Source organism: Aptenodytes patagonicus, chromosome 2, assembly GCF_965638725.1.
Source record: "Aptenodytes patagonicus chromosome 2, bAptPat1.pri.cur, whole genome shotgun sequence".
NCBI classification, from domain to species: Eukaryota; Metazoa; Chordata; class Aves; order Sphenisciformes; family Spheniscidae; genus Aptenodytes; species Aptenodytes patagonicus.
Genome location: NC_134950.1, coordinates 74,164,080 through 74,182,003, shown reverse-complemented (window position 1 = coordinate 74,182,003; position 17,924 = coordinate 74,164,080). Strand labels below are relative to the sequence as shown.

Sequence of the window (17,924 nt, the reverse complement as noted above, 5' to 3'; positions counted from 1 at the left end):
GCTACAACACTTAGGCTTGTCTCTCCTGGAGATTAAGGAGTCTGCTAGCACCAAAGGGCATGAAACGCATGTTAAAATTGACTTTATCATTCAGTAGGTGGACAGACATGTCCACTGTACCAAACAGCTCTGGAAAAGAGATTGGACACATCCATTCATCATTCCCATGAGACGAACTTTGCTGTAGCGGACAATCAAATTAATTAACTGCTGAATCTAATTTACCCAATTTCTTGTTAATTCTCCTATGGGTTGATTATTAAGCCTGACAAATTCCAGCCCCAAAGCACTTTGCTTGAAAAAATAATAATTTGCAACAGGAAAAGAGGGAGTGAAATTTGGGACTCCACAATAGATGTGGAGTTTTTGCTTTATTTTCAGAAATAGAGCAAATGAAGCAGCTTCATAACTGCTTCACTGGTTTTGTTTAAGCATAATATTTCAGAGGATGCAAAACCAGGGAATAAAAAGCACTTAGTAGAATAGAAATCAATGGAGTGGTGCAGGAGAGCTGTTAATGTTCCATTTTTTTTGCCAGAAACTAGACACACTGACCACTCATAAAGATCTGTTCGCTGCTGGACTGAGCTAGTTAACCACCATAACCAAAGGAGCTTCAGAGGCCACACTCAGAGCGAAAAATGCTTGTCACAGTTCAGGGCTGTTCAATCCTGTCTAACCTGCCCCACTGCCTTTGTGCTGGGCGATGCTCCACAGCATTTCAGCCCAGGGTTAGCCCAGTATTTACAGCATGTCCCTCTCTTTCATTGGAGAAGCCATCTGCTGAGGCGACTCCAGGTTCTGCTCAAAGCTCAAAGCCCTGCAGTTTGTTTGTTTTAGCTTGTGTACACATTTCACTAAGATCTAGGTCAGAAAATGGTGCTTGATGAAGAAACCACAAGGGAGGGGCCAAAAGAACTTCAGAATGATCTGTCGGTCACAACCCACAGCCTGTAACCTGAGGACTTGATCACTGAGGTGCTTTCCGGTGGTGACTCCGGGCACGTTTCAAGAGCATGTACAATTTTCAGATGGCTCAAAATGGCAATTTTAATAAATTTTGAGGGACTGGCCACCTTTGCATTCACATGGTAACGGCTATTCATGGGATTGCTGCCCAGATCTTAAACCCAAACCCTCTATGACTGCCAGGAGAGAGTTTTCATTAGACAGCCCATGTCTCTAGCCTTGCTTTCTGCTGAGCTTCTGCCAGAAATTGAAGCATTTAACAGCTCCTGGAGCTCATTGCAAGACTTTTTCATCAGCTAAACCTTGACTGATGGAAGTCTCACCACAGCAGACACAGGCTGCATTTACTGTGCAGCTGTATTTATTGTGAAGCACTGACTTGCTGTGAGACTGGGTTCTGCTAATTGGTCCTTAAATAAATAATCCATCTGACTGTGGACAAGATTCTAGAGCTGTCAGGACAAGCCAAAGAAAACCATTTATTATAGAAGAGCTAAGTTCTCCCTCCACGGATTTTCAGAGAAGAAAGAAGAGCAAGAAGATCAGAGGTCAGGCTTTGCCAGGCAGAAGTCTCAGGGACTCTTATTGGGACTACTTGCACAGTACGGTGGAATACAGGACCAAAGTGTTTTAAGCTTTCATTTAAAGAAAGAAAAAAGATCATAAATCTACTCATTTTGAGATCACAAGGGTACCATTGAGATCATCTGTTTGGATCTTTTGCGCAACGCAAGCCAGACTGGTTTATCCACTTTTGCACTGTGGTCAACATGGGGAGAGTCCTCTCACTTCTTCACTTTAGCCCTTTATATATGCCAAACTGAGCTGTCAATAAGCTCAATAGTGTAGGACCGTTTTGGACATTGCACCTAAGTGAATGTTCTCCGCTGGGGTTAGGACAGAGTATCAGTAGTTACATCTGAACTACAGTGCTCCTCTCACAAGACCTGGGTATTCACTGGATGAATCTGTGAGATGAAGAATTTTCCTTTGGCAAACTATGTCAATGCTTAATTAGTTTTGCCTATAAAAAACTGTACTTATTACCAGTTAAGACTATTTCTAGAAGAAGAACCTGAGAAATGTCCACGGGAAAAAGATGACTTCTTTTCCATTTCACCCCAGTTTGTCTACTTTATGATTTAACCTTTTATCCCCACTCAAACCAACCAGTCAGAAAAAATGACAGCTCCTCACAGCTGATAACCAAATAGATTTGGGAAAAAGTCTAAAATATTCCACCTTCATTTGTTAATTCAGAAGTCTCCAAAAGTCATGACATAGGTCACTGCCTCATGACCACGTTCATAAGGCATAAGGACTGCAGTCCTTAGCTGAACTACACCACCACCCCGTGATACACCCTGAAAACGGTTCTTCAAGCAAATCTTCATGACATAAAATCCAGTGCATTATGGATTAACTTTAATTAACTAGAATGTTGAAAAAAAATATTCTAAGATTTCATTTTTTATTAAAAACACCTGACACTGATTTTCAGTCTTGACTTCCATCTCCTCGACTGTCTCATCCAGAAAAAAAGAAAGATTATGCTATATAGATATACAGCCCCTTTGTGCTTGTATTTTTGATACACTTTGCCACCTCCCCTTTGATTTTAATTTCCCTAACACTTGTTGAAATAATATCAATTACAAAAGGCTGCCTGTAAAAGCAAGGTAAAGAAATTTAATTGAGTTCTCCCTTGAACCGACAGAAAACTCTCAAAACACTGTTTCTTTTAACAGGTCTGTACAGTCACTGGAGGCCCAGACCCACCTCATTTGAAGCCAGTGGCAATGTTCTCATTAACTTCACTGGGTTCAGCTCAGGACTGATGTGGTTGCAAACCAGAGCTGCAGGTCTCTGTGGCTCTATCCAGACTCAGCTCAAGGCACCCCACAGCGCAGGCCCAGTGGATTTTGCCTCACACGGATACAAGGAGCCCCTGACCTGGTGGCCTCTGATCTCTGGCAGGAACAGTGGGACATGGCTGTTTTGCCACCCCTGCAAAAACTCACTCATAAAACACCTACTAACATCAGATGCTGGGGAGGGTTTAAGGCGTAACACAGACTCCTCATGTAGAAAAACAAGATTTTTTTTTTTATCACTTAAAGTGTTGTTATTTTTTTACAGCTCTGGGCTGCCTAGATGACTAACTCTTCACAACTAAGCTAAAACTACATCATAACATTGTTGCAGCAGCTTCTGAAATTTTAAAAGGCAAAGTTGAAGGAAATGCTAAATCTAAAAACCAAACCCCAGTCCCGTAAGGAGATGGTGAGAGGTGATTAAAAAGCAAGCCAGTTGCAGATGAATGCTGATTTGAACTGGAGGTGAAAAAGCAGCAGCTTTTGAATATGAAGTGACAAAGGAGCTCTCCGGCATATATATGTAAAAGTAGATATGTATATGCTATACCTTGTTCATGCTGACGTGCAGGGCTGGCCATGGTCCAACTACCTTCACGCTCTCCGTTTCTATTTTCTTCAGATGAGAAGTTTCATCATAAAGAAGGGGAAGTCCTGAGCTCAGTTCTAAAAGATGCCCAAAAGAAAGAAAGAAAAAAACACAGTCTGAAGGGAGGCTGCAGAAGAACCGCAGAGCAAGACACTCAGCTGCATTTGAAGAGACAGCAGTCAGCAAACCATCTTCCCTGTAAGACCATCTAAAATGTTTTGTAATTATGCCTGTTGGGTCATTTTTGTTTTTTCTATTTAGAAAACAATTCCTCCCCCTCCTTCTCTCCCATCCCTACATTTCAGCAGGGCTTTTCCCAGCTTTGGGCTAGATACTTCTCTCCTTACACTCCCTCCCTCCCCCCCCAATATATTCTAAAACTCAGTTGACACCAGAGGGATTATTTATGCAGCCAAGGTGCCACTCTCAGAACATGTGATGTGTAAAGAGATCAGAGTATAGCTTTTGGCTTCTCTCAGACATCTTTATTTATATGCCAGCCTCCTTAAGACTGTTGTCAGGAATTTGCTGTGCTTTGTCAACAGAGATCTTGAGCAAACCACCGACACAGAAAGACAAGAAAAAATATTTTTTGAAACAGCCCTGAAAGGTCTCTGCCAACATCTGGGGAATGGTGTGGCATATACATGTATACCTGCAAGTCTTCTGAGAAAAATGAGCTTCATCGTGTGATGATTTAACAAATCCGTGCATCCTCCTGTATTTCTTTTTGCCATGAATTCTAGGTAGTAACAGTTGGGAACAATCCGGTAATCTCTGGAGTCTGATTCAAAGCCCACTGAAATCAATAAAAACCTTGCACTGACTGCAGTTTTGTTTGGATCAGGTTCTTAAGCTGTTCTAAGAATATTAAATATTACTCACTCAAGATCTAATTCTATAGCTGTTTAAATATACATTAAGGGCTTTGCTGACTAGAGACAGACTGCTAAAACCAGCTTATAGGGATATAAGCAAAAAACTGGTTTTGACATTGGTGAAACATTACCAGACCCTGAGGTAATAAGGTCCCAGAAAAAGTTACAGTATCAGCATTGACCTCCCCTTGGTGGTCTCTCATCGCAAGTTAGTCATGCCAGAGTTCGGCATTTCTCACATCACAGCTGCTTCCATGGATATGAGACTGTGAAACTGCCCAATGGTACCTGGGAATAAATTACCACAGTCGTAAGATAAGACACGATGATGTTTGGGTTTTTTTGAAGAAACACAGTCATTCTATTTTCCTGTCGAGAAAGAACATAGAGGGGCAAAAGTGCCTTATTTAAATTATTCAAGTTTGCTATGATTTAAAACTGACTTTTACGCTCTTTTTTTGTTTAAAGGGAGAGCTCCGGAAAACAAGCTAGCCAGTTTAGCCTTTTAACTCAACCTTGAAAATAGATTAAAAAAAAGGCAAAAAATTGAAGTCCTACAAAAGGCATACATTTCCTGAGTCAGCACTGTCTTGGCAAAGCCAGGCTTTCATTTCAAGAAAGGATCTAGCAGCACTGTGGTTTTTCAAAGCACTGTTTTCAGCCTGAAACTCAAGTCTGTATTACACCATTCTCTGCTCAGGGTTACACAAGGACTTTTGTAGCGAGCAGTTCAGGAATAAAGGATGTCTTTTTTTAAGTGATAACCTGCAAGCTCAGTGGCAAGCTGGGCTCCCTCTTCTCGTTCGGCATTTTCCGCCATAAAAATTCTGCGAGGTACGTTGCATACTTGTTGGCAGCTGCCGATGGATCTGCTCACATGCACCTGGTAATCCGTGCACGACGTTGCCATGCCAATTAGGCTTAGCAAGCGGCTCACCCTCTCCATGCAGTGCTGGCGCTGTAAGGCTAACTGCTGTTGAATACAGTGGTCCCTGGGACTGGGATTCTGTGAGTACACCGGGGGAAGATCTACTGCATAAAAAGATATGATCTGTGCACGTTAGCTTTGAGGTGAAGGGCAGCATCGCAAATACAATAATCAGGCTGAATGCAGGAAAAGAACATCTTCTGCTGAACTGCCTTCATAAACACACACGTCAGATTTGTTTCATCAGATTTCACTTCTTCCAGTAATTGAAGTAGACAAATTACCTGGAATGTGAAAAATCAGGCAGGTCTGGCCCGGGTTTGTTTTCTGTAACAAAATCCCAGGCGGTGTGTTTGCTGAGAAACATGCACCAGTATTTAAAGGGAACCTTGGCTGGGTATACTGTCATTTCCCTCTCTCCTGCCCATGTCCTGCGAATTGTGCTGGAATTTCAGCATTTATCAGAATAGGTGTAAGCGGAGGAAAGGCAGATGCTTTCTCCCTGTCTCGACCTGATGCCAGGTACATATGGGTGGGAACTCCACATTCCACTTCAGAGCTCAGAGATGAGTCCAGTCCATAGGAACTGGAATAAGTCACAAAACGCCCGTGGTCCCTTGGAAAATGACAAGGTAGCCAAACTGAAATGCTGGTGTGCACAGCCTCACCGCTGTCATCCTCACGGGGAAGCTTCCACTAGGATAGCATATTCCCCCCATGAGACCTTTTGACTCTCCAGGCATTTCCACTTGAGATATTTTGGTCACAAGCATGCTCCTCCCCGAGAAACGTCCCTAGGTTAGTGACCATTTACTTCCTAGAAACACTTTCCCAGCAGTGGCCTTTCCACACGGCCTGGAGCCAGACGTCAGTCCCCTGTGTCCCCAGGTTCCTGACGCAGACCCCTGATAGTGTCTCCTCTCTGCCTGAGTTTTCTTGTCCCACACGCTCTGCCATGTGTGCCGTCCTAGATAAGCGACTGACAGCCAGCATGCTCCCAACCGTTTCGGCACATACACTATGAGGCTTTTCCACAGGCTCTCTCTCTACAAGACGGTTTGCTCAGCTGAAATAGCCTGAGCAGCGTTTAAAAGGATCCATGAAAAACAAAACAAACCCACTGAGCACCAACCTTGAAAAGGCACCCAGACCTGCCACCTCAAACTGCAAGTGAGTAACTTTGACTCGGCATTTATGGGAAGCGGTCCTATCTATACCATCACTGCTCTAATGGTGTAAACAACAGCCTGAGCATGCCAGGTCTAACGCAGCATGCCTGTGTTAAGATGAGCCAGCTTACAGAGCAGCACACGGGATGCAAAACTACCTGAACAGCTCAGCTGGATGCAGCCGGCGTGCCCGCACCACAGCCTCCCCTCGGAGGTGCCCCTGTCCTTTTCTGCTCCCTTAGAGAAACCAGAATTGGCATTTGGCGCTACTGGCATTAGGCCATGTCAGGAACCAGCACCAATTCCCTCTTCCCTAATCAAATAGCTAGCATGAACCAGCCGTAAGCAGACAAAATGAAGAGAAAGGTAAGCCTATCTCCAGGAATAGGTGCTACGTGCATGTCTCAGCTGTTGAAGTCCCCTTCAGAGGATCGCAGCTGCCGGACAGGCCGGGGAGGCTGCGCCCCCTGAGTGGTATGGGGTTTGGGGGAGCGAGCTCACCCTCCCCGTGCCTGGGGGGACGCAGCCTCCTGGGCCCCACATTTCATCTCACAGGTAACACTCACTGGGCACAAACAGAACTGCTCCTGATGTTTGCCCTTATGCTTTTCTAAGCTTTTTCTAAGCTTATTTCACCAACAAGGAGGAGTAGGAGAGCAGCGCAGCCTAAGAGGAGACACAGACCTGGAATAAACACCCTGTACTGTGGTTTTTGCTGTTGTTTCTTTAATCACCTTCTGCTCTATAGGTGGGCCCGGCTCGGTGGGGCCCGTGGCAGGGCTGTGGGGAGCTGGAGACCAGCCCTGCTGTGGCGTCGCTGGGGCAGGGGTTGAAGCCCTGTGGGGCTAACACGGGGCCCTGGGCTGTGGGCAGGACAGGGGGAGCCCCCAGGAGGGGGACGGGGGCCGTAGGGCCTGCAGTACCCTCAGGGCCGGGACACTCAGCAGCAGCATAGCTGGCTCTGACCGAATTCCCTGGCATGCTTCAACTCTAATTTGGGAAAGAAAAATACGGGCTGGCACACCCCCCAGAAAGGTCACCGCCTCCTGCTGCACCAGGCTGACAGCCCGGGCGAGGCTTTCCAGCTCAGCCTTGCCAACATCCCTCCGCTGTCAGCGCTCAGCTGCTGTTCATGGCGGCCCTATGAACGGCCGGCCAAGGCCCAGCAGGTGCACGGCCAGGGCGAGCCGCCCAGCAGTTACCCAACGGGGTGGTCTGCGCTGCTCTCCCGGCCAGCGCCGGTCGCTGCAGACCATGGCCGAGATGCGGATACCCATCGGCAGCTCAGGAGTGCCCAGCGGCCCACCCCGGGCCTCCGCGGCAGCACCAGGCAGAGGGAGGCCGTGCTGACGGTGCACCATGCCAGCCCCATGCACTTCGCAGCACGAAGGTACGCCAGCATGGAGCATAAAATCAATGAAAGACAGCGGAGCACAGCACGTCTCCTGGATGTTGCTCCTAAGGGAGTAGCTTCACTGAAAGCCCCAGCAAGAAATTCGTATTGCTGCTTAGGATTCCTTCCCTAAACGTCTACAACGCCTTGCATTTTATTTCTTGAGCTTCCCTCCTAAAAACTGTTATCTCCCTCTCCTTGGGAAAGAAAATTAAAGAAAATGTTTCTGGGTTTCTGAAACAAAGTCTGATTAAAGCGCCTGTGCAGGTAGATGCCTGTGCATTACTGCGGAGGTGGGACAGCCTACAGTCAAGGTCACCCAGCATCATCCATTACAAGATTCTGGTTTCAGGAATTTGAAAGTTGTCAGATTAACTGCCCAGGCTGAAAGTTTCCATAATGGATGCCTATCTCACGGTGATTTGCAATTATAAAGGCAAAAACTGGGCAAAGGAAGAACTTATCATCCCCTTGAGGCAAGAAAAATAATAGAACATACCCTGTTTTGCCCATCTTCTGAAATTCTTACACAGCTTCAGCATCTCACACACTGCAGAGTGCAGAGATTATAAATTTGGAGAGCAAGAAAGTAGGATTGCTCAATGGCAGGCATGTTTCTCTTCCAGTTCCTGTGTAAACCCACAAACATTTGGCCAAGCTATGTACCCTTAAGAAAGCCTGTACATGTTCAGCAGCAGAGACTTACACCCAAACTCCCCAAGGTTGCATCAGGAACAGATAGGCTTCTCTCCTCTTTGCTTTCTACAAGCCAAAAATTTCTCCACCTAGCAAGCAAGCATACTCCAGTCGTGATGGGCAGGGCTGAGCAGGAATTGTTCCCATTACCCAAACTAAGAGCAAGATGCTGTTTGCCCAGTGCTCCAAAATTTCTGCTGTTTGTGCCCAGACATGAAAGCAAAAGTCAGATCCAAACAATGAGGGCTGAAGGCCAGCTGGGCAGATCAGCAAAAGACAATGGCAGAGGAGGACAGAAATGAAATGAGGAGGATAGAATGAAAAAATAGCCTGTTCCAAGTGGCTAGAAACTAAGTATCTGTGACTAATTGGGTATTTATTCAGCCATGGAACACCAATCTAACACCAAATCCCGTAACCCCGTAGCAAAGCCAGGAAACTGCAGATCTTGTCTCATTTGCACATACTACAAAGCTAGCAAACAGTAACAGGAAGCATATTCTTCAAGGAGAAAAACTGAAACGCATGTTGTTTTCCTTTCCTTTGCCTTCTTGCCAGAGACAAATCTGAAAGCAGCACAGTTACCGAAATGTCATTCACTGCAGTGGACTTACTGTTTGGGTTTGGAACTCCAGAAACAATGTCTTTGCTGTCGGGAACAAGGGCGCCATAATTTGCGTGGTGATGGTGATGACGGTGGTGGTGGTGGTGCCTTGCGGGCATTTTTGTGGTATATGGTGCTCCACCATTCTCCTCAATGTTGAACTGATGCAGATCACTGTTGTTCAAGGGATAACTACAAAATAAATTCAGTTCAAATTAGAGCGGTAAACGGTAGGACAAATTGTACTTTTGGAGAGACAGAATGCAAACTTTCTTGGGAAAAAAATGCATAGCTTTTTTTAAATAAGATTTTTAACGACGTACATCCCAAATCTTTAGTTTTCTGTTAACAGGAGGCTCATAAGGTGAGGAAAAAGGATGCCTCTGCTTGTTTGGCATGACCTTAATATCAGAATTATTTTTGACTTTACACACTACACAATCTCTGCTAGACTCTTATGCCAAGTAAAATTCTGACTGACTTAAGGAATATGATTCTCAAAAACATCAAAATTTTCCTGCAGGAATTTGCAACTTCACCTGGAATAGGAAAGTGGTCAGGCAGCAAACAATAACTCCTTTAAAGTGAAACTGTCAGACAAGCAGACCAAGAAACAGTCCCACAATAACACTACATTCCTGAGAAAGTTCGGGCCTCCAAATTTACAGTGCAAAATAGCTGTATGAAAAATTTGTGACTTGGGAAAAAATGCAGAAAGATCCCATTGGAAAGAAAAGGTTTTACAGGTAACAACACACAAAATAGCACTTGGTCAAAAAGGAATCATACCTCTGCTGGTAAACTGACTGGGGTTTTTTTGCATATGTTTAGTTAGGACATTAACTGTTGTCAGTCTACAACATATGGAGAAATGGAGAGACACTGAAATTTGAATTCATCATCACTAACTCAGAGGTGTCAAATGACACTGTTGATTTTCTTCAATAGTTTTAACTGATGCTGTTTCAGTTTATTGTTTGAAATGATGATGAATTTCTAGAAATGGTATTTTCTCTCCATGCCAGCAACCAAAAAAGACTGAGATAATTCAACATAGATACTGCAAATGACTTGAATGCGCTTTCCTCAGAGAAGTGCTTAAAATTTTTGTAAGGTTTTAACTTATTCTATAGTACTGCATTAGACAGTAGTTGCAGTAAATCAATTCATTCCAAGAAAAGAAGAATCCCCTGCCCATTTGAAAAATGCTAAAGAAATTATATCTTCAGCTGCATGGGCTTTCAGTTTGCTTTTATTACGAACGGCAGCTGAAAACCTGACAATATGGAATAAAGACAAACAGAATAATTAAAGGAACAATGAATAAATTATACCTAGCTACTTGCTACATATGTTCTCTGCAGATTACTTACTTATTCAAAGCAAAATTAACGAGTCATCTGCAAATAAACACATCTGTATAATTTCCAAAGATATGCTGAAGCATGCAACCCAGTACATCATTAATAACCACTGTCGTCTTAGTAACAACTTCTGACAACATGAGGTTTCTGACTGGGTAGTAATTGAATAACACTTTTATGCTGGTTGCTTTTTGAAAGCAGGAGGTGGGGAGGGGAATGTTTTGTATATTAATCTTGGCAGGTTCCTGGCATGTAGCAACGACTGCCAGTAAAGGCACTTCTGATGCCTTATTTGCCTTAAGGAAACAATACAAATAGCGGTCTGATCCACAGGGGACAGCTTTGGTGAGCTCAGATAATCGAGGACTGGTCTGTCTTTTGAAACCGCGCTATATCTTCACTGTTACAATCAAATCAAGCAAGTGTCTACTGGGAGAAAATGGTACAGGCTAATGAGATTGCACACTAATTGTAACAGCTCTCCTGCACTCTCCCTCCAAGCGCCTTGGATTGAAGTGACATTTTTTGACTGAGAGGATAGCTGGTTTTGTTCACACAGTTAAAACCCGTATTGGAAATAAGATCAGTTTGGGGCTGGAGCCTCAGCACGTCCTTTTTTTCAGTCTATGGTTCAATTTTTTTTCAAGACACACAACCCCACGTGCTTGGGAGTTGCTTTCATTTCACCCACTGGCAGGCTGGTTTAGCAGATTTTCAGCCGGTCTTTTCAAAATGAATGAGATCACACCAAATCCTTACATTGACTCCTCATATTGCTACGGGCCTGAGGTAGCTTCCATGCCAAAATGGGAATGAGCTGAGCAACTGAATTAGCCAAAACCCCTCTGGCGTGACGTCAAACATGCACCAAATTCTCTAGATGTATTTCTTGACTGTCCAGAGAGGAGTGCTCACACCATGTAAAAAGCAGGGAGACCATTACTTCAAAGAAGTAAAAAGCTAGCCTAGCACAGCTGATGTTCAGGTGTGCACTGAAGTCCTTGAGGACAGTAAGTCACAAAGCTCCGGCCAGGATGTCGATACCCAGGCAGTGCACTCTGATGTGAAATCCCATGTTGAAACTGCTGGCCCATTTAAAAGGCCGCAGTCATCTGCACTCTTCCAGGGCTGACAGCAACTAACAGATATTGAGGCAAACTCATCCGGTGGTCAGTCAACTCTTGCACTTCTGAGGGATATGGGGTTGGGCTGAGGAAGACTTTCACACCCATACTCTCACTACTAGACTGATGAGTTACTGAACAATCATAAACAACAGGGCTTGCAGCAGCCCCAGAGCCAATCTACTGGAAGAGTTGACAGTACGCAAACAAAAATATCATGAGTAGTCCAACTTCCTTTTCTGTGTACTCTCTACTATGTAATTTAGGGGCACATTGGACATCTTAGTGCAGTTTCTACAAGGTGGCATCATTATTATCATATATCACATCTGTTCTTCCCTTATTTTTCTGTTCTTCCATTGTCTTAAATCTAGAGGCTTGAGACTTTTTCCCTCAATGCAACTTTTTGCCATTAACTTTTCTTACTATTGCTTGCTTCTGTCTGGCTTACCTGAATAGATAATGTACTCATGCATCTTTCCCAACCCACAGATGCAAATAAATCACTACTTTCAACGAACCAACTTTCTGACCATATCCTGAGCCCTCCATGTTTTCATACTTGCTCCCCAGACATCAAGTAATGCTCTCAGACTATGTGCATACATGGACAGGTATCAGTTTTCATCCTTTCTCTTGTATTTGTCTCTTGTCCCTCCTAGTATGCCAGTGTTACACCTTTATTTTACCTTTTAATAGTCAATTGGCTGTCCTGCAGGTTTCCTCTTTTTTCTCTGTTATTTACCTGTGTAGTTTTCTCAGCAAGCTCCAGCTGCTTCCTATACAACCAACTCCTGTTCTTCAAGGAAAATGTGGCAGGGCCCTACAGGCTATTCTGTAAAGGAAGGAAACATTTCTTCCTTCTCTGTCCCTCCCTCAGGCAAAGCACTCCTGAGGATTCAGTTACCGGAGGCTGAACCTTCAAAAAAGCCACTCAGAGTTCATGAGACGCTTGGTATTGCCTTTAGCCTCAAACTCACAGTTACTTTTTCTGACCAAAAAGGCAGCGTATTGAGGAACAGGACAAATAACACACATCTTCTGATTACTTTTTCCTTTTTTAAAATTTTATTTACATTACTAGTTCTCTATCCCAATTTTATACTCCTCATCCTTTGCTTTAAAAGCTATTCTCACTTGACATTCTTACATTTCATGTGCTCCAGCCATCTGCTGCCTTACCAAACCACGCCTCTAGTGTACAACTCACACGCACAACAGTGTTAGGAGATCGTAGAAAAATGGGGAACAGAAAGGTATTTGAAAGACCGAACTATCCACCTCTCCCCCCAAAACCGAACTAAGCAGGCCTGTGTTACCCCAACTGATTGGCTGAACTGAATCTTCAACACCTTCAGTAGCAGACTCCATGACCTCCTTGTGCAATCAATCTTGGTGTCTCACCATGCCTACACTTACTCTCTTTGTTTATCCTGTCTCCGTTACTGCAATTTAAGCCTGCTATTTCCTCTCCCATCCACCACAGACGCAGGGAACAGGTTATTTCTTGCTACAGAAACCTGCGTTTTTGAAAATGGCTCTTCACATCTCCCTTCAGAGTCTGAAGAGCTCTGAATTCTTCAGTTGCCCCTCACAGGTCACACATTTCCTACAGCTCTGATACGTCTTGCCATCCCCGTCCGCCCAGCTGCCCCCTGCTCTGCCTCTGACATGCGGTGCTCAGAACTGGGCACCCCATTCCAGTTGAGGCCTTACAAATGCATTGCAAAGAGGAAGGGTTGCTTCCTGTGTCCTACGGGATCTACTCCTGTTTATACACCGGAACATGACATTTGCTTTTTCCTAAATAGCCTGGGGTTGTTGACTCATGTCCAACTTCTGATCCTCAAGAGCACTAGATCCTTTCTTAAACTGGCCCGGTTTCCACCCCCCACAATGTCAGCTGTGAAGCAGGTTACTCCTACCTAACAGTACAAACATACTATCATTCCTCCTGAGCTGCATCCTAAACTTTCTCATGTGCTAAGATTGTAACCTGTTCAGGACTTTTCTCTCATCCATGGCAGGTCTGGTGTGAGAGGACTTCCCATTTTGGTGTAACCTGTGAGTGACGAGATTTTTTTAAAAAGTAATTGCCTTTTTGTGCCATCCTCCCAGCTGCCATCCTCATCCTCCTGAAGAACGTAACTGTGTAGACCTGCATAAACATCTTTTACCTGTGTCCCAGAGCAGGCTTACTCCTGCACCCTGTCTGTGTCCCCTTCTTCCACACTCCCACCTGTCTGAAGTTACACTTGGAGAGCAAACAGTGGGGCTCTCTTCTCTCTCCTCCTTGGCTGGTGGGACAATAGCAGAAAGCAGGCTCAGACTATCATGCCTCTTGGATGACTCTGCGTTGAGTTTAGTCCCCCCCTGCTATAGCTGAACAGCGGTTTAAAAAAATCCCAGGCTTCTAGGTCTGGTTGTGATAAATAACGTCCAACAATTACCACACCCACCTCTATTCTTTGCTTTGAACGCTGCTTCTGCATCAAACCACTGCAATTTTCTAATATTTAAAAATCCTCAAGCTTCACACAAACATCTTCACAACCCCTCTCAATCCTCCCCCATCCGCAGCTCAGAGCAAGCCTGAGGGTGATTTGTGCAGCTTTCGGCAGCTCTAATCCACACTGCAGGCTTCGTGCTGAATGTGTTGTGAGGGTCCCCCAACCACTTCACTCCCTAATAGGAGACATTTCACCCATCACCGTATTGCAATACCTTTTCCAACATCGAAATGGCCTTTAGATGTGCTCCCAAATGGCAGTCAGTGGAACTGTTAAAGTGTATGTTAACATGTATGTGTATTAATGTATATGCATAGAGGAGAGATTCTCAGAAGTCTAGCGAAAGCAGCCAATGCGCGCCAAGCTAGAGGGGATGAGATTTAACAGCTATGTTAAGTCTAACATTCATTTTTTGGGCTGTGCCTCCCTTTGGGAAAAAAAAAAAAGACTTTGGGTTTATTCCCTGCCCACGCTTCAAAAGAAGTTAAAAAACCCCCAAACAAACCTAATTGAATTTTTAGCCAAACTTGCTTTAATTATGTTTAGAATCTCACACACCCCTTGTGTTGCTAGAGCATGTGAAGTGGCACAGAGAGCCTAGGAATTTTGCACTCTGGAAATTTCCCTGTAGAGAGGAATGAAGAGGAAACAGGGGGATAGGAAGAAGGCGGTGTTCTGCGTGAGTATCAATTAATGGCCAAAACCACTGAATTAAAGCAAAAGACTTTGAGAGGACCCAGCGTTATACAGGAAGGGAGCACAGACCATGGCAGGAGGACTGCTTATAAAAGGGAGAGGATGAAGTTTCATTTTTGCAGCCAAGGACGGGGACATATAAAAGCAATGAGTGTTCCTAAGTAAAGGGGGATTGGGATCACTAAAAACAAACCTATGTTGTTTCTTTTTTTCTGCACCATGTAACCAAGACCTCTTTGCTGGCCAGAACTGGCTTCCTGAACCGTGAGAAGTATAACTAAAGCTGACAGCGCTGTTACTCTTCCATGCTCTGCCCTGACACCACCAGAAGACAGGAGAGCTGGCCCGTTTGCTTCCTTTAGGGAAGGCCTGAGAAGATGTGTTGCAGATTTCTCTCCCCGCTGCCAGGGATGATCAGCAGTCCCCATCCATTCCTAGGGACACCTCAGAAAGCAGAGCGGGCAGCCAGCAGCCTTCTCCCAGCCAGACAAACCAACCTTGGAAGAAAGGAGACAATGGTGATGGGGAAGTGGGTGTTCGGAAACGGTGATGGGAGTGGGGAGAATTTCTCCTGTAGGAGATGAAAGTATATGCAGCAGCTTCCTGCATTACAAGATGCTGAACTAAGTTTTGAAGCAGGAGTAACCCGGAATTCTCCACAAGAAGAGCAGAGCCTGCGGCAAAGCATGTTCTAATAAAATACCAAGAAACAAATCTCAACTTGACAAAGCCATTGTCCTCACAGATTTCACCTTATCTACATAAAAGATCATTAAAAAAATACTGCCTTGCAAAACTGTCATGCAAAATACGCCCACTGGGGAACTAAACTTGCTTTTCTTCATTTACAAATGGTTTTAATTAATGATAACGATAGCTAATGATATTTAATCACCTGTCAAAAAAATTCATTGTCCCGGATGTCCTTGCAGATGAGAAAAACTCTGAAAAGCAGACACAAAATTTTCTAAGACGGATGAAATCCTCCCCCGAGTCAGTGCTGCCTTCCCCTTTCAGTCACAGGCAGACAATGTATGCCTGGCCATGGGAAATAAAACAACTTGGCGTGGCTAATCCAAGCAAGCTAGCTCAGGTTAAGGTAGGAGCAAAACCAATCGAGGAACTTAGGCCTCCGAGACAGCCTGTAGCTGACCTCGGGTTGCTAACCACGCTACAGCCTTTTCCACCACTTAACCCATTAAATAACTGGTCGTCGGAGCTAAGCGCATCCCTCTCTCTCTCCCTTCCTCACTACCACGTACCTGCCAAAGCATGCAGACAGAGAAGCAGGCACAGGCCTGAGGCTTAGCTAACAGAGGAGAACATGAGAAACCATGGGACGTGACAGAAGAAGTTGCTGGACATAACAGATGAAAGCGCCAGCAGCTAACAAATGTTACAGAGGGTGGTGCCCTGAAGGATTGCCGGATTTCACGGGTAGTTAAGGGAGAGATACATGAGAAATGGCCAAACTTCACAGAGCACTGAAAGGGAGTATCAGAGACTTTTTGGTGAGAACAACCCTGCAAGGCCAGCGCTGCCTAGGAAACCGTATCAATAATACCACATAAGGCCCAAACTACCTAGGTAGCCGTGGGAAATTTGAGTACGGACTTAGCAAAACTGGGAGCAATGCGTGGAAAAAGCAGGGGTAACTGAGAGGAGACGAGGGAAGGGAACGGGAGAATCCGTGTGCATCAGGGAAGAACAAGCATGGGAAAATGGAGAGGAGGGGGAGAAAAGGGACCAGCCACGTGTGAGCAAGCTGCTGGTCAGTGTGCTCGGCTGGTGAAGCCCCGATCACTGCAGTCTAGGCCATCTTCTTAACTGTAGTCCTACTTTCTGTGGGGGCGTACGCATACAGAATTGAGCTCTCTGTGCTGCCCCATGTTTGTGTGCTGCTGTTTGTGTCTGCGGGTGCTGGTAAAGGCACTGCTCTCCACCTCTTTTGCTCTGCATGGCTGGCTGAATGGGTGCTCAATCATAGAATCATAGAATCATTGAGGTTGGAAAAGACCTCTAAGATCATCGAGTCCAACCGTTGACCCAACACCACCATGCCCACTAAACCATGTCCCTAAGTGCCTCATCTACTCGTCTTTTAAATACCTCCAGGGATGGGGACTCAACCACTTCCCCGGGCAGCCTGTTCCAATGTTTCACCACTCTTTCAGTAAAGAAATTTTTCCTCACGTCCAATCTAAACCTCCCCTGGCGCAACTTGAAGCCATTTCCTCTCGTCCTATCACTAGTTACTTGGGAGAAGAGACCAACACCCACCTCACCACAACCTCCTTTCAGGTAGTTGTAGAGAGCGATGACATTTGTGTATTTGCATCTCTGGAATACATGCTCAGCATCTCTACGGGCTGGGCTCAGAAACCAGGAACTACAGCAGCCTCACATCTAGCAGATTAGGAAGGTGAAATCACTTTAGCATTAAAACCAATCCACTGGATTTGGCTTCCCTTAACAATATGCTCCCATCTTACAAAATCTCCTTTCCGTCTCTGTCCCTAAAAAGCTGAAATTCCTTGAAAAAGACACGTTTTTAAAGAAATTAATCAACCTGTAGAAGTTTCATGCTTCTAAATTATTCAGATTCTGAATGTTGCTAATGCCTTACAAAGAAATACGCGGTTTTCTGAATTTTCAGTAATTTGCCGTAACTTTAAAGTCCAGCGTGAACATACCCGACACCATTGCTACACAAATGACTTCAGTTTAAGTTATAGATTTCTACCCTTTTAACATGTTACCAGTAAAGTCACTGAACAGGTATAGTGTGCAGCAAGTAAAAACTCTCAAGGCAGGACAGAATTTTTCACTTAGTTGCTCAGAAAACAGTATTAACAGGTAAAAGTAACACAACATCAATTGCTCTGCACAGCAAGGGCTTTCTTATTTACAAACTTGCAACCTGTCCTGCCTCTGTTCTCACTGCAACACTTGGGCAACTCATCCGAGTTACAGCAAAAAACTGTTCATTTCATCTTAAAAGCAATTTTCAGACTTTTTTTTTAAAGTCAGAAATTGAGAACGAGACAGACACATTAAATACAACAGTAGAAACCTAAAATGAATGATAACAAACAGAGCCCTCCTGGGCTCAAAATTCTGATACAGAAGC

The 17,924-nt window shown here is 44.6% G+C and overlaps 1 protein-coding gene across 3 annotated transcripts in view; it reads right to left on the bottom strand.

Moving 5' to 3' along the window:
• The window catches only part of EPB41L4B (erythrocyte membrane protein band 4.1 like 4B), a 183,852-nt gene that overhangs the window by 68,054 nt on the left and 97,874 nt on the right, over nucleotides 1-17,924 (bottom strand). For all 3 annotated transcript variants that reach the window (XM_076330226.1, XM_076330227.1, XM_076330228.1), the window contains exons 16-17: nucleotides 9,111-9,292; nucleotides 3,394-3,509 (exon numbers count right to left, since the gene is read on the bottom strand). In XM_076330226.1, the coding sequence (XP_076186341.1) occupies nucleotides 3,394-3,509; nucleotides 9,111-9,292 (298 nt within the window). The remainder of the gene's footprint in view (nucleotides 1-3,393; nucleotides 3,510-9,110; nucleotides 9,293-17,924) is intronic.